The sequence below is a fragment of the Carex rostrata genome, chromosome 1, assembly GCF_964058835.1.
Source record: "Carex rostrata chromosome 1, lpCarRost1.2, whole genome shotgun sequence".
Lineage (NCBI taxonomy): Eukaryota > Viridiplantae > Streptophyta > Magnoliopsida > Poales > Cyperaceae > Carex > Carex rostrata.
In genome coordinates, this window is record NC_135918.1 from 18,046,707 (window position 1) to 18,068,194 (window position 21,488).

The window sequence follows — 21,488 nt, forward strand, 5'->3', positions numbered from 1 at the left end:
AATATGCGGACACACACACACACACATAAATATATATTGCATTGTGTCGTGACATGTTTGAGCAAATATAGAAAAAGAGATATTCAGGGATATGAAAAATAACAAGCAATTCCTAGGAATCCAATGAACAAATAATTAAGTTTATACGTACAAAGTAATTTTTATGATCAAGACAAATAATTGCATCTAACAATTAATTATAGACCGTGCACTTGAAGATCTAGAAGCGAGATTGTGTAGTGGTAATAATGCATTCATGCTTACCGTAAGGGTGAAGCTGACTATCGACCCGTATAGTAGACATGCAAATCACAACGAAACACCATAATTTCATTCTTTCTGAGGTGACTTCCATTTTTCTTCTCCACTTGAAGAGTTAACGGGAAAAGGGCTCCTTTTTATGATATATATATATATATATATATCTGGCTCCAACTATTTAACAATTAAAATCTGAAGAATATATATCTGTTGGATTTATTGAAAAATAAAATTAATATATGTATGTCTGGCGCCAACAAATTAAACAGATTAAGGAGAGCACGTTTACATATGACTTAATTAAATAATGAAGTCAACCACGCAGCCTATTTTTCTTTAATCGATGGTTCGTTGGTTCCGTCAAAAAGTTTTCCACAGAGATATATACTCCGATCGAGTCTGAATCTGATAACCAAATTTATGGGCTCTTAATTAATTAATTAGCATCGATCGTTACTCTCATTAGTCCCCGGCCATGTAATTGGGCTGGGCCAGCTAGCTAGGTCATGTGCGCCAGAAAATCATTTTTCAAAGTCAATGTACCATTCGTACTTTTGCTGATTGTTATTTCAATTTGTCACTATAATATATATTATTCCTGATGATTTTTCATGCATTTTGACCAAGTTTTTTATTGCATACCCAGATGATTAATTGTCACTACAATGTTAAGCACAAATGAAATAGCTAGTTATAAGGTTTGCTATTGGTTGGGATCTTACCTAGTTAGAAATATTATATTTATCTTCCAATTAAGGCTCCACCTCCAAAAATATAGCTGGTGTTTTGAGTCAACTATTTAAAATAAACTAATTAAATGGTAAGTGTTTTGTACACAATACATTAAACAATTAACTAAATGTACATTTTAGGATGGCTTAGACAATAATGCACATAAAATTTAAAATAACAAATGCACATTATGCAACAGCCAAGTGTGCATTACGTAATAACTGAGTGCATATTTTGAAATAATTAATCAAGCGCATTTACACGTCAAATACTCAGTCAGAAAGTATCTCATCAAATCCAGAATAAGCTAATTAATGTATTTCATTTTACATTAAAAAGAGAAAAATAAGCAATATATATATTCTGAACCAAAATTATACATAACTCCTAGAGAATATATGTACATATATATATAGATAGAGAGAGAGAGAGAGAGAGAGAGTTGGGCTATGGACAGTGCATTGCAATGTATAGTTCCTCTTGTACATTGGACTGTAAACCGTTGGATTCAAAGTTCAAATAATCAATCTCAATGGCTCAACATGTTCTCCATGTTAAAATGAGCTTGGAGACCAAATTTCATATTTTTTGGAAAAAAAATACTAATTTTCTAGAATTTTTGAAAATCGTTGTTTTTCAGAAATTTCTGGACCATATAAAAACAATGATTTTCAAAAATTCTAAAAAAATAGCAAACAATTTCCAAAACATATAAATATCTAAATCCTGGTTTTATGATATGCATATATCTATATAAGGTTTTGGCAACGTAGTAATTAATATCTCAAAAACCAACAAGAATCATATAAAAAAAGAACACCACAGACACAAATAATACATAGAAAATGCCAATAATAATTGACTTTTCTTTATTAGTCATCATGCAACCTTCTCCTCATAATCTATCATGGCAGATGATGAATTAAACAACTAAAATTGAAACATCACTTGGCTGGAGGAGGTCCGGATTTAAACTTCGCCTGAAGAATCTTGCCGAACTCTACGAATTTCGCAGTCTCCGGAATAACAGTTCGTACCGCTTCATTGTTGCAAAAGTTTTCAGCCCATGCACAAAGAAGCGGTAATCTGGCATCGTCTAACAGCTTCACACACATTATCTCTTCAGCTGCTCTCATCCATCCTAAGAAAGAACCGACTGCTATGTCGAGGTATTTAATCGTGTCACCACCGAAGAATGGCTTTCCCTTGCTCATCTTGGCAAAAGCTTCCTCTAAGTGTAGTAGAACCGTCATGATTTGCTCTACGGCCTCGACCTTAGTCTCTTCAGTTGCAGTTGTGACTAAGCCAAATAAAGAGTTATAAAACTGCAAGAGTTGAATAAATAATAAGTTAGTATAACAGATAATCAAAATTAAATGATTTTTTTATATTGCAAAATGTAGTTTCTGTTGAATTATAAAAAGAAGTTAGTTTATTATTCTCTTCTCCCCACCCAAAAAAAAGTTGTTGTGTATTTTTAACAGTTTTTGTATGACAAAATTAGGAAATAGGGGATAAGGCTGGACCAAACTAATATTAAAATTAATTAAATTTTTTGGTGAGTATTAAATCAGAGAGAATTTGATTATTTTTCAAAATAAGTACTTTGATTTCTTTTTTTTTCTCACAGAAGCAATTCTCCCATGAATATATAGAAGACATGAATAATACCTTGTCATCAAAATAGGCAGTCCAAAAGCGATGCATTGCCTTGTCATACGTATCGGTCGGCATCAAAGCAGACGCCGATTGAGCCCAAATATCGTCGATATACTGCACAATAATCATGGACTCGGATATGGGTTTGCCGTGATGAATTAGAACCGGTATCTTCTTATAAACCGGATTCGACTTGAGCAACAACTCGCTCTTTGTACCGAATTGCTCTTCCAGGAATTCATACTGCACCTCTTTTAGATTCAGTGCAATTCCTACCCTTATCACAAAGGGACTCACCCATACCCCAAGCAATTTCACTTCCGAATTTTCAATTGCTGCCATTTTAATTTGGGAGCTTCTCTGTTTGTGTTATGTTATCTACAAATTATATAATGAGGAGGAGTCCAGATATCTTGCTTGGTTGATATTGATGGGCATGTATGCTATTGATAGACTATTCAATATTTTTTGTGAATATAGGAACATCATCTAAGACTTTTTTGCACCTCATAGTCAAATTGATGGGTACCCTTCAAAAATCTCATGTATTCTTCTTCTCAAATTTATGATATGATATTTATCATTTTAAATTTAAAAAAGTCACAAATTTACCTAATTATTAGTGTATTTTCTATTAAAACTCATTTTAATTTTATCATGTTATATTTTAGCTTTTATTAAAAAATAGAAAAAAAATATGTAACGTGTAATATGTATTCAATTGTATTCTAATTAATTACTTTGTGAGAATAAATAACTCATTTCTCTAATTAATACCAGGCAATATACAAACACTTTGAAAAGGAGGTTCCTTATTTGCAATAAGCTTGATATTGTATCAAGCCGGTAACTAGGGCTGCTAATGATTAAGATTCGGCTCAAATTCAGCTCGGCTCAATGAGAGAAGCAAAATAATTCGGTTCTAACTATACTCGCTTTTGAAAGAAAAAGCTCGGCTCGGCTCAACTCATGTAAACACTTGGCTCAGCTCCCGAGCTCACGAGTTAGTTCGCGAGTTAGCTCATATTTTTACTTATTTACACTTTCCATTAAGCAAGCTTTTGTTATGAGCAATCGAGCAATTGTTTTTAACTTTTGAGGAGTTAATAATAGCCTATTGCTCAATTTTTTTATGCGGATAAATTTCAAAGTTCAAAGTTCAATTTGAAGAAATTTCAAAATTCAATTTGAAAAAATTTCAAAGTTCAATTTCAATTTTTATTTATGCGGATAAATATGCATGATATGCCAAAACTGGTCTTATCATTAATTTTTTTTATGCAGATAAATTTCAAAGTTCAATTTCAAAGTTCAAAGTTCAATTTGAAGAAATTTCAAAGTTCAATTAAAAATTTTTTTTATGCGGATAAATTTGCATGATATGCCAAAACTGGTCTTATCATTAATTTTTTTTTATGCAGATAAATTTCAAATTTCAATTTCAAAGGTCAAAGTTCAATTTAAAGTTCAATTTGAAGAAATTTCAAAGTTCAATTTCAATTTTTTTTTTATGCGGATAAATATGCATGATATGCCAAAAGCCCAAAACTGGTCTTATGTTTTCAAAGTTCTCTCATTAATAAGCTTGATTCTTATCATTAATTGGTCTATATATTTGAACGTTAATTCCTTGCCAAAACTGCTGACCATATTTCCATTATCATTGTATGATAATATGTAGAAATTAGCTGCACAAAATCTGTATAGGAACAAACAAATTAATAGAAATAAGGAAATAAAGATTCTTTTTATTTCCATTCTATGGTGATGATCTGTGTAGGAAATAAGAAAATAAAAAAACAAATAAAAAGTCGCTAAAAAGGAAGTGTATTCAATTTTAATTGTAACATATTGTGGCTATATTTATCATTTTAAATTTAAAAAAGCCACAAATTTATCTAATTATTATTGTATTTTTTTATTAAAATTCATTTTAATTTTATCATGTTATATTTTAGCTTTTATTAAAAAATAGAAAAAAAAATATGTAACGTGTAATATGTATTCAGTTGTATTCTAATTAATTACTTTGTGAGAATAAATAATTCATTTCTCTAATTAATACCAGGCAATATACAAACACTTTGAAAAGGAGGTTCCTTATTTGCAATAAGCTTGATATTGTATCAAGCCGGTAACTAGGGCTGCTAATGATTAAGATTCGGCTCAAATTCAGCTCGGCTCAATGAGAGAAGCAAAATAATTCGGCTCTAACTATACTCGCTTTTGAAAGAAAAAGCTCGGCTCGGCTCGGCTCGGCTCGGCTCGGCTCAACTCATGTAAACAGTTGGTTCGACTCGGCTCGGCTCGCGAGCTCACGAGTCGGTTCGCGAGTCAGCTCATATTTTTACTTATTTGCATTTTCCATTAAGCAAACTTTTATTATGAGCAATCGAGCAATTGTTTTTAACTTTTGAGGGGTTAATACTAGCCTATTGCTCAATTTTTTTATGCGGATAAATTTTAAAGTTCAATTTGAAGAAATTTCAAAGTTCAAAGTTCAATTTGAAGAAATTTCAAAATTCAATTTGAAAAAATTTCAAAGTTCAATTTCAATTTTTTTTTATGCGGATAAATATGCATGATATGCCAAAACTGGTCTTATATCTTTTCAAAGTTCTCTCTTTAATAAGCATGATTCTTATCATTAATTGGTCTATATATTTGAACGTTAATTCCTTGCCAAAACTGATGACCATATTTCCATCATCATTGTATGATAATATGTAGAAATTAGCTGCACAAAATCTGTATAGGAACAAACAAATTAATAGAAATAAGGAAATAAAAATTATTTTGATTTCCATTCTATCGTGATGATCTGTGTAGGAAATAAGAAAATAAAGAAACAAATAAAAAGTCGCTAAAAAGGAAGTGTGTTCAATTTTAATTGTAACATATTGTAGTTATACGTATGACGAATATGTTTTTAACTAAATTTAGACTTCTATACATAAAAAATATATATTTAATTTAAAAAACACAGATTATATGATTAGAGGGCTGATATTAAATCCAAAATTTTATCTTTCAATCGTAGTTGTTGACGGATCAGGACATCAACGTGCTTAATATAAGAACTAGTATTATGCTCATGCATTGCAATGAGGATATATAATAAGATTGAATAGAATTTTAAGAGATCCTTAGTGAGACGGTGCCGAGTGGAAGAGTCGTCGCTCAATGAATAAAAGCTACATTCACATATAATAAGAAAAAAAAATGTATAAATGAAAATAAAAAATACAAAATACAAAAAATAGAGAGACAAATAAACTGTAATTACAGTAGAGTAAGGCTTAGGTGCTATGGATAGCATAGAAGGCTACGGTGCTACGGCTCAATATTTGAGTTTTCAAAATCCTAATGGTCGATCCGAACCGTTCATCTTGTTCTCCATATTAATATGTGTTTGGAGACCAAATTTTACATTTTTTGGAAATTTTTTACTATTTTGTTAGCTAGATAGAAAATCACTTGATCTAAAAAATTTTGCACCATTCAGATATTTGATTTTCTATCTATCCAAAAAAATAGTAAAAAAATTTTCAAAAAATATAAAATTTGGTCTCCAAACACATATTAATATGGAGAACAAGATAAACGGTTCGGATCGACCGTTAGAATTTTGAAAACTCGAATATTGAGCCGCAGCACCGTAGCCCTCTATGCTATCCATAGCACCCAAGCCTTATTCTACTGTAATTACAGTGCTCACAGTCGATCCAAAAAAAATAGAAAACTTCGCAAAAGAGGTGTTCAGTCCAAGCACTCAACACTCACATCACAGTCGAGCGTCACAAAAGAAAAACTCGGACCGACGACTTTTCTCTGCCAAAAAGTCCTAATTTTTGTTGATCATCAGATTCGACGGAGGTCAAAGAGAAGATTTGGAACTTGAGAACCTGTGCACATAAAAAACAGAGACGGGTCAAATTACAAATTCAGCAAATTTTCAAGGGTCAAAATTAAAACTGAAAAGATCGAACATATTACAAGATATATAATAAAGAAAACAAGTTAATTTGAAATTCAAACATTTTATTCATGATTTTCTCAATTCAGGATGTGGGGTAATTTGTATAGAAATAATTTCAATCAAATACATTTTAGATTTTTCAATTCTACTGTGGGAATCTTGATAACGGAAAATATTGCAAACATAATGGAGATTGTGATAACTTTAAAAAAAAAAAATTATATTGATAAAATAGTAATGATACAAGATATTTGTTGGGATCAATCGATCAAAAGATGACTGATCACTCAATCTTCAAGGGATTTATTCACCGTACACGAATTCAATAAGAACTCACTCATCCAAAGATATCCGAAAGAGAATTCAGTCACTCTAAACTCAACATCACACTAAGACAGACAAAATGAAATAACTCTCATCTCCCCTCTTTTCTAACATATGGACTTATTTATAATGAAAAACCTAGCTATGGAAGTTTGCAAATATGATAAAATATCTGGCAAGATATATGGAGATTTCTCTCATTAATAAGCATGATTCTTGTCATTAATTGGTCTATTTATTTGAAAGTTAATTCCTTGCCAAAACTGATGACCATATTTCCATTATCATTGTATGATAATATGTAGAAATTAGCTGCACAAAATCTGTATAGGAACAAACAAATTAATAGAAATAAGGAAATAAAGATTCTTTTGATTTCCATTCTATCGTGATGATATGTATATGAAATTATGAAACAAAGAAATAAAGAAATGAAAAAAAAGTCGCTAAAAAGGTAATGCATTCAAATTTAATTGTAACATATTGTGGTTGTACGTATGACGAGTATGTTTTTAACTAAATTTAGACTTTTATGTATAAAAAAATGTATTTAATCAAAAGAATTATTTGATTGGAGGACTGATATTAACTTTTAATCGTAGCCATTAGCGAATCAAGATAACAACAACATGTTTAATATTAGAATGCAGATAACAAGCACAAGCACAAGTAAATAAAATTAGAGTAAGGCTTGGGTGCTATGGATAGCATAGAGGGCTACAGTGCTACAGCTCAATATTTGAGTTTTCAAAATCCTAACGGTCGATCCGAACCGTTCATCTTGTTCTCCATATTAATATGTGTTTGGAGACCAAATTTTACATTTTTTGAAAATTTTTTATTATTTGTTTAGCTAGGTAGAAAATCACTTGATTTAAAAAATTCTGCACCATTCAGATATTTAATTTTCTAACTATCTAAAAAAATAGTAAATTTTTTTCAAAAAATGTAAAATTTGGTCTCCAAACACATATTAATATGGAGAACAAGATAAACAGTTCGGATCGACCGTTAGAATTTTGAAAACTCAAATATTAAGCCATAACACCGTAGCTCTCTATGCTATCCATAGCACCCAAGCCTTACTCATAAAATTAAACTCAGCAATTTCCGATTATGGTCATTGTAGAGAAAGTATTGCAGAAGAGGAATCCCATACATCCTTCCAAATATTTCCAATCTTCTCGGTTTACACACGGCATGCGTTGCCCAGTCCCATTCGTCACCTGAAAGTCTGAAACGCCACCAAATAAAATACTACCTCAACCTCACACGTGGCCACGTGGGCGAATTCATAATACCCAAGGTACCTCGTCTATTTTATTCCAATCTCAGCCGTTCTTTAAATAACGACACGAATCCTAAAGGACTCCGTGTATGATCAGAATTCTAATCGGACTGTCCGGATTAGAACTCGAAGGTGTGGTAATGCAGAGGATCCGGACTCACCCGTGGGCTGTGGGCCGTGATTATTCCATTCGCACTCATCTGATCTGTGAGTCCCATTCTTGAGTGCCCCCCTATACTAAGCAAAAAAGACCCAACCAACTACCAATCAAACCAAACCAAACCAAACTTAGCCCAGCCCGATTCCCTCGACGTCTAATATTAGATCAAAACCGTTAACTATATTCCAGCACGAATCTCCAAGCAACCCGTAAATCTAAATTGTCGGACAGAGAGACGACGACGACGACTTGTTCTAAAAATAATCCACCGACTCCTCTCCGACAATTGCATCAAGCAGCACGAATCTCAAAGCATGGCTGCCGACGACGACTCATCCGCCGTGCTGAGCGACGTCGACGAGGAGGAAGCCGCCGACTCCTCCCCTCCACCCCTCTCCCACCTCACCACCACCCCCTCCTCCGACGACAACCAACACCTCCTCGCTCAGCTTGAAGAAGCGCGCCGCGATCGAGAAGCCTCAGAGAAGGCGCTTAAAGACTCCGAGTCGCGCTTTGGTCGCCTCAAGGCCTTCGCCCAGGATTGCATAAAGAAGCGCGACGAAGCTGTTCGGTTGAAAGACGATGCGATTTTGCAGCGTGACGAAGCTCTCCGGTTGAAGACCGATGCAATAGCACAGAGGGATGATGCAATCCGACTCAAGGTCGAGGCATCGGATCAGCTTCATGCTGTCCAGGCTGAGATTACCACTCTTACTCAGATGCTGACATCTGGTATGGAGAAGATCTCTGGTAAGATCTCCGCTTTCAAGATATTCCCTGATGGATTGCCTAAGTCTCAGAGGTACTCAGGACTCCCTGCCGTGGCGTACGGCGTCATTAAACGGGCTAATGAAATTGTGGAGGAGCTTCTTCGTCAGGTCGAATTGGCATCCAAATCGAGAGATGAGGCTAGAGAGAGTATGGAACAGAGGAATTACGAGATTGCCATTGAGGTGTCTGAGCTGGAGGCGAAGATCTCTGGCCTTCAAGAAAAGGTTTCCAACAAGGAATGCGAGATTGAGAAATTGTCTGGGTCGGTTGCTGAAATGGAGAGAGAGATTTCTGATTTGAAACAGTTTGGAGATGAAGCTGATAAGAAGGCAAGGGCTTTGGAGGCAAAATTTGATTCACAAAGACCAGTTTTACTCGAATTACTCAATTATCGCTCAAAATTGCACAAGGAAATTCAGGATATAGATAAATTAATTTCTTTAGATGGAAAATCGGATGAAACTGAACCAACTAGTTCAGTGTTCATGACAAAGGAAGTTAATTCGGACGAGAATTTGAAGGTTCTATTGGAAGGAGTAAAATCGGTGTTTGAGTTAGCCAGTGATGCCAGGGAGAAAGTAAGGGGGAAATTAGATGAGAGAAATGGAGAGGTGAAAACTCTTCGGGAGAAGGTTGATGCATTGGTTGAACAAAAAAAACATATCGGTACACTTTTAAGGAGTGTTCTATTGTCGAATAAAAGTGAGGTGTTGCAAGTGGCCGAAGAAGGCTTGAGAGAGGCGGGGATTGAGTTGAGATTGAACGGGAATGAGAGATCAAGTTTAGGTGAAACACATGATGATGAAGTTTATACCTTGGTAAGATGCAGTACTGTTATCTTATCAGTTTATAATCTCTAACTTCATAGTAAGTGTTGACGAAGAGTCCATGAATAGGTTTAGATGACAGTACAACATGAAATTAAATTGATAAACATCAATTAATGATAGTACAACATGGTATTTTATCAGTTGATTTTATACAACCTTTACAGGCAGGTGCACTTGGAAACACAGTCAAGGAATCTCAAATTAAGATTATAGAGCTACAACATTTGGTTGAAGCCTTAAGGTACATATATCGATTTGATCACATAGATTTGATTTGTGGAGGTGTCATGAAAGTTAGGTTACCATTTAAGCATGTACACGGTACACCAGTGAATAGTTGTGCAGAATCCAATTATTTCTCTTTAGAAATTATACTGCTTTGGAGAACTCCTTGCTGGAGTTTTATTCAATGTCAATCTTCATTATGGTACCTTATTTTGAGTTTATTGGAAATTGAACCAAACATAATAATTAGACTAGAACAACACTGAAATGTTTTTTGTGTGCATTGGTATATTTTCACTGGAGTAAGGGCAGAGTCTAGTCTTCTTAAAGCCCGTCTTGATGCTCAAACAAAGGAGATCAACCAACAAAGGCTGCAAATAAAGGATCTAGAGGAGAAAGAACGAATTGCAAATGAAAGTGTAATTTTCCTCTACTATTCTTTGCCTATTTTATTTTGCATTTACCACAGATCGTTCAACCATTTTCTCCATTAATTTTAAATTAGTAATTAAAGGTTTCGTACCGAGATGTTAGGCCTCAATGGTGCAGCTAAAGCTAAAATGAAACAAGGAAATTTTTAGTGCTATCACCTTTTTACCATATTCAGATTTGACACAAAGAAGTAGAGTAGAGCTAGGGTGTTCTTAAGCTCACCGAGCCCCTTAGTGAGCTTAACTTAAAAATATATTGGAACGACTTCAATCGACTAATCTAAACCGTTGAAACTGGTAAACTTCATTAGTAGTGCATTTTTTGTTCTTCTTCTTCTCCAAAGCCTTTATTCCCAAATAAGTTGGGGTAGTCTAGAAATGAAACCCAACCGGAATCAACAACACAGGGACTTCCTAGGAGGTCACCCATGCTAGTACTACTGCCCAATTCGTGAGGGTTTCATTTCCATAGAGTCTGCTTTTTGACCATTGGCTCGCCAAGCCTATCACGAACCCTCCTTTTTCCTGGCTTGTGGCAGGCTGTGTAGAAACTACATTCTACACAGGCGAAGTTATTAGTAATGCATTTATATGCAAAATTTATAATTTTTTGAATTAATTTCATATAAAGTCAAGCGGTGAAAAATGATGAAAAATGTACGCATTAAAATTAATTTATAAACTCCTTTTTTAACCTTATGAACCTCATAAACCTTCAGAATTGGCACATAGAAGTGTGGTAGCTTTCAGTGCTTCTATTGTTGCAAATTTTGGTCAAGTACTCTATGTTGGAATTGAAGTGTTGACTAAGTAATTGTTAAATGAATGTGAAGGTGGAAGGTCTTATGATGGATATAACAGCAGCAGAAGAAGAAATTGCAAGATGGAAAGCAGCAGCCGAACAAGAAGCCGCTGCCGGAGGAGCTGTGGAGAAGGAATTTCAAACTCAGGTACCGTAAATAGTAAGATAATGTTCATAATATTATGACAACTAAGCTGTCTTAATTAATAGTATGTCTTTATGTCAAGTTTGGACCCGTTTGTACACACTGGCTTGATTTTACTTCCATTTGTGCCAATTAAGGGGTTGGTACTGTACCAGGTGTGTACTGGTACAGACTGAAGTCTTCAGGTTTTGCAGAAAACATGTGTTTCATGCATTTGCCGTTGTATCGGAGACAAAATTTTAATATTTTGGGTAGAAGGGTTAGGTTTAAGTCCAGAATGACTAATTTTTGAATTACGTAATTATCCTTTCAGTAATGAAAACGGGCCATCTTGGCCTTTTTCAAAAAAGAAAAATAAAGTAAAATTATATATTTGAAGGGTTAGGTTTAAGTCCAGAATAACTAATCTTTGAATTATGTAATTATCCTTTCAGTAATGAAAACGGGGCCATCTTGGCCTTTTTCAAAAAAGAAAAATAAAGTAAAATTATATATTTGACTGCCCATTACATTTACAAGAAGGTTGGATGTCATTTGCAGAAATCTTAATTTAACTGAGATGTCACAAGTGCCCTTGGCATTATCTCTCGCTAAAGTTGTTACTGCATATAATGGCTCACTTAAATTACTATTGTGCTATGTCTTTAATTATGATAGATATTGATGTCGATGTTTTCACAAAAGTTGTAATTATCTATCTACTCACTAAAGTGTTATCCTTGTATAGGAGCGGATCTTAATGCTTAGCCACCCCTATGGTTTTAATTTTTTTAATATATATATTTTTTTCTATAAGTTTCTATATAGTTCAGCCCCCTCATGAAATTTCAAATGTGTGCTTGGCCTTGTGGTTATGGAGACATGAGTTAAAATCCCACCTACAACACATTAAACATTTTTACATTTTACATTTTAGCCCTGCCAATCTAAATTTTCTAATTCCGCCCCTACCCTTGTTGCAGATACTGGCTCTCCAAAAGGAACTTGAGGAAAGAAAACAATCAATGCAGGAGCTTGAGAACAAGCTCAAATTCAAAGAAGAGACAGCGGTCGCGGCCATGGCTGCAAGAGAAGCGGCTGAGAAATCACTTAGACTTGCTGACATCAGGTCAACACGCCTTCGGGAGAGACTTGAAGAGCTCTCTCGCCAGGTGGAGCAATCCGACGGTCCAAACAATTTGTTGCCAGGTGTCAATGGCATTAGGTACGCATGCTGGCCATGGCAGTGGTTGGGTCTAAATTTCGTTCGGGCCCACGGGGGTCCCGGTGAATCAGTAGAGAGTTCCAATGAGATGGAACTCTCTGAACCACTTATCTAGCCTTTGGTGTAAATTAATTGTGTTTTTGAAATAATAGGTTGTTTGATTGATGAATATTTCGTTTGTCTTAGTATATATTTAGAGTTATTTCAGATGGTGTTCTTTTAGACCCTTGCACTACTCTTTAGTTTGTACGCTAATAGTTAATTTTTTATTCATATATTAAAATTAATAATAGAGCAGCTTTACAGATGCAGAGATGGAATAGTTAGTTGCTGAACACTTGTATTATGTACTCTTGTTTAAATTTTGAGTAATTAAATTTCTAAAAAATGAAGAAAGAAATAAGTGAAGGCATTTAATCTGTCTTTGGATGTATTATTTTAAAGAGTAGTTACAAATGTCTCATGTCTTTTATGTCTCAATCGTTCATATTTTTATTTCCATTTTTGAAGTCCAAACAGTTGATCTAAACCGCTCAACATGGTCTCCGTATTAAAATGTCTTGAGACTAAATTTTATATTTTTTGAAAAAAAATTATTATTTGTTAGATAGATACAAAATCATTATTTCTAACAAATGAAGACACTAATAAATAAAAAGACATTTGAATCCTTGTCTTTGGATGTATTATTTTTAAACGACTAGCAACTCATTTCTTTATGCTATTAATACCAAACGATTTAAACGAGAAGGATTTTACAACTTGTACCCCTTATCAAACATCAGATGCATGGTACAGCACCAAATTTACATAATACATTGTACCAGAAACAAAACAAAAAACATATCATCATACAAGAGGGAAAGGAAAATGGTTGACAAGAGTGAAGGTTGGCAGTAGCTGGTGCCTCTGAGCATATGCAATCTCTAACAAGGCTTTCTTAATGGGTCCCATTAAATTCACCACCACGCACCACCGAACAACCGGCCACCGTACCAGCCGCCTCAATGTCAGCCTCTGACGCCTATTCCCAAGTCGTACCGACTTAACAATCACATTCGCTCTTCTCATTTGAAACTTCCGACGCGAGTGCCAACGTACCATTTTCATCGATCCCACCTCTAGTGAGTCTATCATTGACATTTTTTTTTTTTTTTTTTAAAGTTAAGAGAGTTGATGTTGTTTTGAATTGGAATTGGAATTTGAATTGGGAAGATGTATGGTTTCTTATAGGGATGTATGGTGAAGTCTTAGAGATAAGTAATGATTATGGTCATGATGATATTTCTATAATGAGGATTATAATTTATTTATAAAAGTACAGTGGTGATGTGGAAGGGGCCAAGGTTAATTAATTTGTTAATGCCAAGTTGCTCTTTGATGGCTTTAGGAGCTATATGGCTCTTAGCTTAGTTGATGAAATATTTTGGTGCTATTCGGAAATTAATCACCTATACATTCCAAGGATTATTTTATTTTATAGTTTGTCATGTACAAATTAATTTTAAACGAAATTCAGCCAAATTGGTTTTAGACGGTACCAGAATATTAACATTATCGTTCTCTGATAAAGAGTACAATTTTCATTCCATAGACAATAAATGGTCCATGTTATGAATCCAGATCTTAATTTATAAATTTCAAACAATCAATTCAAACCACTCAACATAATTTTCTTCATATAAAAATATATTTAAAGATCAAATTTTACATTTATTAAAATTCTTTTACTGTTTTCAGTTATAAGAAAATCATCTGTCAGCCACTGACAAGATTTAAAAAAAAAAATCTAAAGATTCTGAACCATGAGAAAGTAGTAATTTTCTACTTATATTAAAAACTAGTAAAAAACAATTAAAAGACAAATGTAAAATTTGGTCTCCAAGTATATTTATATATGGAGGTACTGTTGAGTAGTTCAGATCGACTGTTTTATGAAGATATAAATCCATTGTACAGACTGATTTACGCTTTTTAAAGTACCGTAGCCTCACTTAAATTAAAGAGTTGTATGTTATAAGCCCAATACCAACAAACTATGAACTTCAAAAAGTTCATAACCACTTGCCTAATATAGATTTAATTGCATACTATATATATATTGTTGTATGATGATTATAAATTTATAATAGAAGCATCCTCTTCATTTAGGTACTATTTCTAGGCTGGGATGCAATCATTTGGTATCACGCTTGAACAGTAAACAATAATATATAATTATCTAAGAACTAATTATGCGATAGTACAACAGCAAGATAATATAAAAGGTAGGAATTAAAGCAAAAGAAGGTTAGCTGGGCTTGGTTTATCTTGTGGCCTACTCATTTGGTATTCTTTACATGAAAAAGGTACATAGGCCGTATAGCTTTAGAAAGGTTGATTCTACCAGCCGCTTCAGGCCTACGCCTTTACACTTTTATTTTTTAATTACTGTAACGGAAGGGCTGCAAACGAATCTAATCAAATCCAACTTAACCTGGTTCAAGTTTGAGTTCGAACTAATTTCGAACCGAACTGGTTCAAAATTTAAATAGGGTTTCGAACTGAAAAGAAGAGTTCGAGTTTGATTCGGTGCGATTCGAACCATAAGAGTTTAGCACTAAAAAGAAATAGTTTCGAACTGAGTCAGACTTAGTTCGAGTTTGATTCAAATCAATTTTGAACCGAACTGAGTTTGATTCGTTTCAAAACCGAACTGGTTTGATTCGTTTCGAACCGATATTTTTTTTAAATCAAACTCAATCAAATCACGAGCTACAAACTTTTTATGCACCCCTACTATAACTCACAAATAAATTGTTTCAGAAAAAATAAACATAAGTTCATAGAATTATATTCGAGTACAATTAGAGTATTCTTAAGCTCATTCGTGGTGTTTGACAAGTCTCACTTAAGAGTTAATTAAGAGTTTTTTTAGCCTCTTTAGCTTCTTAATTCCAACGAATCACTCATTTTGTTCAGATTCATAATACATGAATTTTATTGGATTAAGCATTCTTAACATCTTTTTTTTTATCTTCTTAGCATCTTTTCTTAATCTTATTCTATCGAACAAGTATTCTTTAGCTCCGCTTAAAATTTAATCATGTGATGCCGAACAATCCCATCAAGTCTTTTGGTGAGTTATAACCTCAATATCTATTGGATAGATTCCAACGTCAAATCCAAATGGTTGAAACCGATCTATTTTTCACGAGCCATGTGTTTGCACACAAAAAAGTTATACATTTTCGAATTAAATTAACACAAAGTTAAGCAGTTAAAAAATAATAAAAAAATAAATGTATTAATTAACTTATAATTTTTTAAGTTAATTTGATAGATTTTATAGTTAAGCTCTCAGAAAACTTAATGATGAGCTTTAAGAACACTCTAGATCATTATAATTCATACAAAAGAATGACACAAATCTAAGTATTTATCGCAACGCAAAACATACCCTGAGAAAAAAACGAGAAATTTGTGGATGTAAATTAAACATACAAACCATATGTTTTTTTCTATAAAATCCAAGCATCTTCTGCGATATTATTATTTGCAACACAATTTTCCTACTCCAGTTTACGTACTGATGATTGTCACTAGAGAATGCAAACTAAAAAAAGAAGTGTCTGATTTAGTAAACGTTAGTAACCAACCTAAAAAAAAACACATTCTTGCACCACCAAACTACACTGTCTGATTTTCTGCATTTTATCAAATCAATCACCAGGAAGTAGGAATCTCCACAACACTGGTACAAACTGCTATATGATCTCAGAAATTTTACGCTTTTCATACCAATACAGCTCAAAATTGTGCTTTTTATTTGAGTCTGATTCTCAGCATTTTATCTGAGACACCAAGAAATAGGAATCTGCCAAGTACTTGTTCATATAATATTCATATAATTCAAGCGAAGAACATCACAAATAAAATATTGCGAATGTTTTCAACTTATTCCACAAATTTAAATCTCCAGCCCAGCCAAGCCATACTACCCATCGCGTAAATCGACTCAATCTATATTATTAAAGTATATCAGAGACAACATAAGAGGGGAAAAAACCAAAACAAACCTACTCGGCCTGAGCACCAACAGACTTCCACAGATTAACCCACTCATCCATTGCATTTGCTGCACTTCCAAACACCGGGCTCACTGCACCAAGCTTCTCTCTCACCATCCCGGACAGCTCAGCCACACAATCAATTGCTGAGGTGGCATTACGAGAAATTTTAACCGACTGAAAGAACGGCAATGCATCATCCAACAATTTAACCTTTTCTGATTCTTTGTTCAAACTACCATGCGGTTTGGTTCCGTCACCTTCTCTATGTACATAAGGTAAACCAGTTTTAACCCCAAACCCTAGATGGTCAGATACCACTTTTGCACATAAACCCGACCAGATATCTTCTAGGGTTTCCCACCGTCGCTTCCCTTCACCCGTGAAGTGAACGCCAGGAAGCAGAGCAGGCCCCAGCGCCAGCCTGTCAAAAGCTATGTTTATTCCACTAGTCGGCATCATAGCACCAACCGGTACAGTCATCACTGCATCGACATATCGTGTGTTGCGCTCATTCGGCTTAACTGACTGAGTCAGTGCATCGTAATCCGCAACATTCAACCAAAGGCCACACGAAAGCACGCACGGGACTCCACAACGCATGCTGAATGGGTACCCACGCACGAAATCCGCTCCCGGGCGAAACGGGTCATATAGAGTGTTGAAGAAGAATGGTGTGGCGGGTGTGGCGAGGTTGGTTATGTGTTGGGCCACTGCATCAGTCACTAAACCAGATGGGTCTTTTGCCGGTAGAGAGTCTTGGTCAATAGAAATTACATACTTCTTGCGTGAAACCAAGTAACCAAAGTAGCGGCATGAGTGGCCAGAGAAGTTAATAGAGGATGACTTGGCAACAGCTTCTATGTCAGATTTGGTGTAGATTTTGAGGTCGAAACCAGGGGCGATTTGGAGCTCTGAATCAAGTTCAGGGTCTTTAACTACTATTATGTGGAAACGGGAGAAGAAAGGGCGCCATGCTTCTAGAAAAGGGGTGAGGTTTGGGTGAAGCGCGGCAATAACAATGTCAACTTCACTGTCTTCAATTTGCACCGACATTTTTTCTCAAAATTTCTCAGAGCACCCTGTCAGTTTGAAAAAAAAAAAAATATATGGTCATGCAAAATATATTACAACTTACCACCATTTTTTACCATCTACCTTAAATAATACTCTATGGTCTCCTACTGTTGTCCAATACCAGTATGTAAATGAGAACTTTTACCAGTACCAGGTAGGCACCTGTACAAATCAATTCTGGCCTGGAATGTATGGTATCAACTTGAAAGACACTAATCTGACCAACTCGTGATAATTTTTTGACAATTTTACCAAGACGATATTATGCAATTGTATCCATACAAGCTAGGTTGCTATTATAGACCCACACAGTATGATATACCTCATGCGTGCAACAAATTGTATGAAAAAAATAGAAAAGAAGCATACTTGTGGGAAGAACAGGGGTAAGAATCGGCTTGATGTTAAGGGAATGAATGAGGGCCAAAATTTCTTCACTGCCTGTGTCTACAAACAACTTCAACACCTTCTCTGTCAGCTTACCAGCTTGCAGAGTTCTCTGAAAACAAAAAAATCATACACAACATTTATCAAAATAACATTAACAAGAGAGTACAGCCATATGAAATGAATTATGGAAGTGACGGCATTTAAGAGGTCCAATCGAACAAAAATTCCATAAAAATCAGATAAAAAAAACTTACAATGGTGAAAATTTGTAATGGTACAGGCCATTTTTTAGTCCCTCAATAAAATAAGAATTGAACAAGCATTAGGCAGTAGTGCCAATGTTAGGTTCACTATGAATAGAAATATCCAGGGCTTAACCAGTGCATGATTTTGTAAAAGAAATCATTTAATGTGCTTATTGTACTTGTCTCTCACATCCTCTTTGACATATAGGTCTCTATTTACTCCGAATTTCAAAATATACTCATCAACACCGAACTCTGGTAATATGTACTAATTTAACATATTACAGTACTAACAGAACTACTAACAAGAAAAGGGCAGTGAAAAATCTCTTGTTTTTTCTGTTCAAATTATTCTCTGAAGCCAAATATCTCACAAAAATAACTAAAGAGCTCTATCAGCTTCATCCCAAAGCATCCAGCCTCTCTATCTCTCAATTGTGCAAGCTAACACAACTCCACTAACCTGATCCCAGTTCTACTGGTTTTTTGAGTCTTAACACCCTGTGATTCGAAATACTATATACAATTAGCCTCAGATCTATACTAATACTCTCAATTACAAGTGATTGAACCACTTTGGTTACATATGCAACTCTCTCACTTTTCCCCTTTAAATCAGCTAATATCTTATAGATGAACATTAATTTCCACAGATCAAACCTCATTGTGCATTGCAAGGATCCAGATCAAACTTTAACAACTCAAAAGAGGTAAATACAAATAAAGAATCGAAATCAAAGCATACTATTAACAAAAAATAACGAATTCAGCATCCCCGTTTATAAATCATCGCAATTAACCCTAGATCCATAAAATATGGCCCAGTTCGTACTGATCCGACAAGGAAATATGATGTAATGATAAAACAGGAAGAGAGGAGTGTGTACCAAAAAGAGTTGGATGAGGATGGGATCGGGGATATGGGAAAGATCGCAAAAGCGGGAGATGTGGAGCAGCGCGGAGTCAATGGTGAGAGAGAGCAGAGTCGGGGGATGCATCCAACGCAGCGACAGGATTTATACACAAAAATGGCGCACGATTTTGGAGGAGAGAGAGACGGAGAGACAGGCCATGTGCTTGCGGGGCTCTTTCGTAATTTCCTAATTTAATCCTCCTTGCTCTGTATTCACGCACCGTTTGAGTTTAGCTACTAACCGTCCGATCAGAATTCGGACCAATCCAGCCCACCCCTGTACTGCAAGGATCCTCTTTACGATGCGTGCTTGTATGTAATGAGCGGATAGGATCTAAAATCGTATGGTGCAAGACTGCAACGGGTCCCTTTCTCTTTCTTCAATGCAGAGTTGTTGATTTCATGTAGTTGTATTACTATATTACTGGGTGTAGCGGGTCATTGACACCCATTTCTTAAACAATGTAACTTGTCACTGTCATTAGATCTTGTTCTGTGATTATCTTCGCATAAATTATGTTATTTAGTAAATTTAAGTTTAATACATAGAAAAATCATAAGAAGTTCCTTGACATACGAAGGTCTGTACCTTCCTGCCGCAGAGAATCTGTAATTGTAAATAAATCCTCTTCACGTGTAATCTGGATAGCGAGCCGTTTGGACGGGTCCACAGGTCAGTGAGGTGTATAGGTATAATAGGTGTATGAAGTATGAACCCGCCTTTTGTTTAACTGCAAAGCAAAGGGAACGAGGTTGACCTTCATTATGTTTTCTTCGAGTGCAAGCAAATTTATTATGCAAATAAAATAATAATCATAATAATAATGTGATCTGTGGATCATGATAAGACATTTATTTTTTTTACTATAATAGACTGAAATTTAATAAAAGAAAGAATACCCAATAACAAATATTTATAACAAAACATAAATTTTACTTATTAAATAAATATTTGAGAACCAAACTATAAATTTGTATTAAAAATATAGAAAATTTACATCTAAAATTACAACATTTTCAAAAAATTAATAGTGACTTATTTATTTCACATAGCCCCTTTAAATCTGCCTTCCAGTACAGAAGAATGAGGTGTTCAATAGGGAAGAGGGGGTTGTCCGATGGCCATCGGACCACTTTTGTGTTCGATGGATTTTCTTCACCGTCGGATCTGCTTTAAAATGCGTACACACAAATCATAAAGCAAATCTGACAGTGAGAGAACCCATCAAACACAAAAGTGGTTCGATGGGCGTCGGACGCCCCCCTCTCCCGTTCAATGGCTATCAGACTAAAATCAACAAAATGTTGTTCGTACAATAATCTTTTACGTCTATTTGACTAATTTGCAAAAACATACAATTATTGAATTTTATGATTTCTTCTATTTTGAGAACATATAGGTCCAAGAAGAGTAAAGAACTGCGATGTAATATGCTTGGACTGAAGAAATCGTGAAGACATTTATATAGAATATAGAATGTAAATTCAAAAGCTTAGTAAAGTATGTGTGAGGTTGATTAAAATGGGATAAAACGTTATGAACGTTTACAAAACGTTGGTAACGTTTTATAATGATCAGAAGCTTCAAAAATATCAAAAGAAAACCAAGTTACAACGTTAGAACGTTTTATAAAACGTTAGAACGTTTTATAAAACGTTAGAACGTTTTATAAAACGTTATAACGGTTATAAAACGTTGTAACGTTTAACAGATACAGAATAACTGAAGAACAGGTGTTCAGTACAAACTAGAAACGTTATAACGTTTATAAAACGTTGTAACGTTTGGAAAACGTTGTAACGTTTTATAAAACGTTCTGTAACGTTTTACTAAAATGTCAGAGAATTAAAATCCTAAATCGCATTTGAATAAAACGTTGGTAACGTTTTACATCAAACAGCTCATTTTTGAGCTGCCACTATAAATAGATTGAGGGGATCACTTTCAAAATCACCTTAGCCGACCCTAATTATTCTAAAAGTGATTTTCTGAGAGCTTAGCC

At 34.6% G+C, this 21,488-nt stretch overlaps 4 protein-coding genes across 4 annotated transcripts; 1 reads left to right on the forward strand and 3 right to left on the reverse strand.

The window, feature by feature from the left end:
• Positions 1-1,836: 1,836 nt before the first annotated feature.
• Positions 1,837-3,096, reverse strand: LOC144562148 (glutathione S-transferase U17-like). The gene is made up of 2 exons (XM_078311312.1): positions 2,665-3,096; positions 1,837-2,318 (listed from the first exon to the last, which is right to left on the reverse strand). Exons 1-2 carry the CDS (start codon positions 2,992-2,994, stop codon positions 1,938-1,940), a joined length of 711 nt encoding a protein of 236 aa, XP_078167438.1. The 5' UTR covers positions 2,995-3,096; the 3' UTR covers positions 1,837-1,937.
• A 5,550-nt stretch (positions 3,097-8,646) lies between these two features.
• LOC144562031 (paramyosin) lies at positions 8,647-13,122 on the forward strand. The gene is made up of 5 exons (XM_078311156.1): positions 8,647-9,992; positions 10,169-10,245; positions 10,537-10,648; positions 11,494-11,610; positions 12,570-13,122. Exons 1-5 carry the CDS (start codon positions 8,718-8,720, stop codon positions 12,924-12,926), a joined length of 1,938 nt encoding a protein of 645 aa, XP_078167282.1. The 5' UTR covers positions 8,647-8,717; the 3' UTR covers positions 12,927-13,122.
• A 3,536-nt stretch (positions 13,123-16,658) lies between these two features.
• RGP5 (Alpha-1,4-glucan-protein synthase family protein) lies at positions 16,659-17,916 on the reverse strand. The gene has a single exon (XM_078311169.1). It carries the CDS (start codon positions 17,914-17,916, stop codon positions 16,870-16,872), a length of 1,047 nt encoding a protein of 348 aa, XP_078167295.1. The 3' UTR covers positions 16,659-16,869.
• LOC144562045 (UDP-arabinopyranose mutase) lies at positions 16,659-19,676 on the reverse strand. Its single transcript, XM_078311179.1, has 3 exons — positions 19,460-19,676; positions 18,307-18,436; positions 16,659-17,942 (listed from the first exon to the last, which is right to left on the reverse strand). The coding sequence occupies exons 1-3, from the start codon at positions 19,568-19,570 to the stop codon at positions 17,923-17,925; spliced, it is 261 nt and encodes an 86-aa protein (XP_078167305.1). The 5' UTR covers positions 19,571-19,676; the 3' UTR covers positions 16,659-17,922.
• Between the last annotated feature and the right edge of the window lie 1,812 nt (positions 19,677-21,488).

Excerpts from the sequence above, each read along its gene's own strand:
- LOC144562148 (XM_078311312.1), bottom strand. The coding sequence starts at position 2,994 with ATGGCAGCAATTGAAAATTCGGAAGTGAAATTGCTTGGGGTATGGGTG. Across the intron at positions 2,319-2,664 it reads CTGCCTATTTTGATGACAAG|TTTTATAACTCTTTATTTGG; the intron begins GTATTATTCATG and ends CAACTCTTGCAG.
- LOC144562031 (XM_078311156.1), top strand. The coding sequence starts at position 8,718 with ATGGCTGCCGACGACGACTCATCCGCCGTGCTGAGCGACGTCGACGAG. Across the intron at positions 10,246-10,536 it reads CATTTGGTTGAAGCCTTAAG|GGCAGAGTCTAGTCTTCTTA; the intron begins GTACATATATCG and ends CACTGGAGTAAG. Across the intron at positions 10,649-11,493 it reads AACGAATTGCAAATGAAAGT|GTGGAAGGTCTTATGATGGA; the intron begins GTAATTTTCCTC and ends ATGAATGTGAAG.
- RGP5 (XM_078311169.1), bottom strand. The coding sequence starts at position 17,916 with ATGTCGGTGCAAATTGAAGACAGTGAAGTTGACATTGTTATTGCCGCG.
- LOC144562045 (XM_078311179.1), bottom strand. The coding sequence starts at position 19,570 with ATGCATCCCCCGACTCTGCTCTCTCTCACCATTGACTCCGCGCTGCTC. Across the intron at positions 18,437-19,459 it reads TCCTCATCCAACTCTTTTTG|AGAACTCTGCAAGCTGGTAA; the intron begins GTACACACTCCT and ends TTTTGTTTTCAG. Across the intron at positions 17,943-18,306 it reads TACCCCTGTTCTTCCCACAA|GGTGCTCTGAGAAATTTTGA; the intron begins GTATGCTTCTTT and ends TCAAACTGACAG.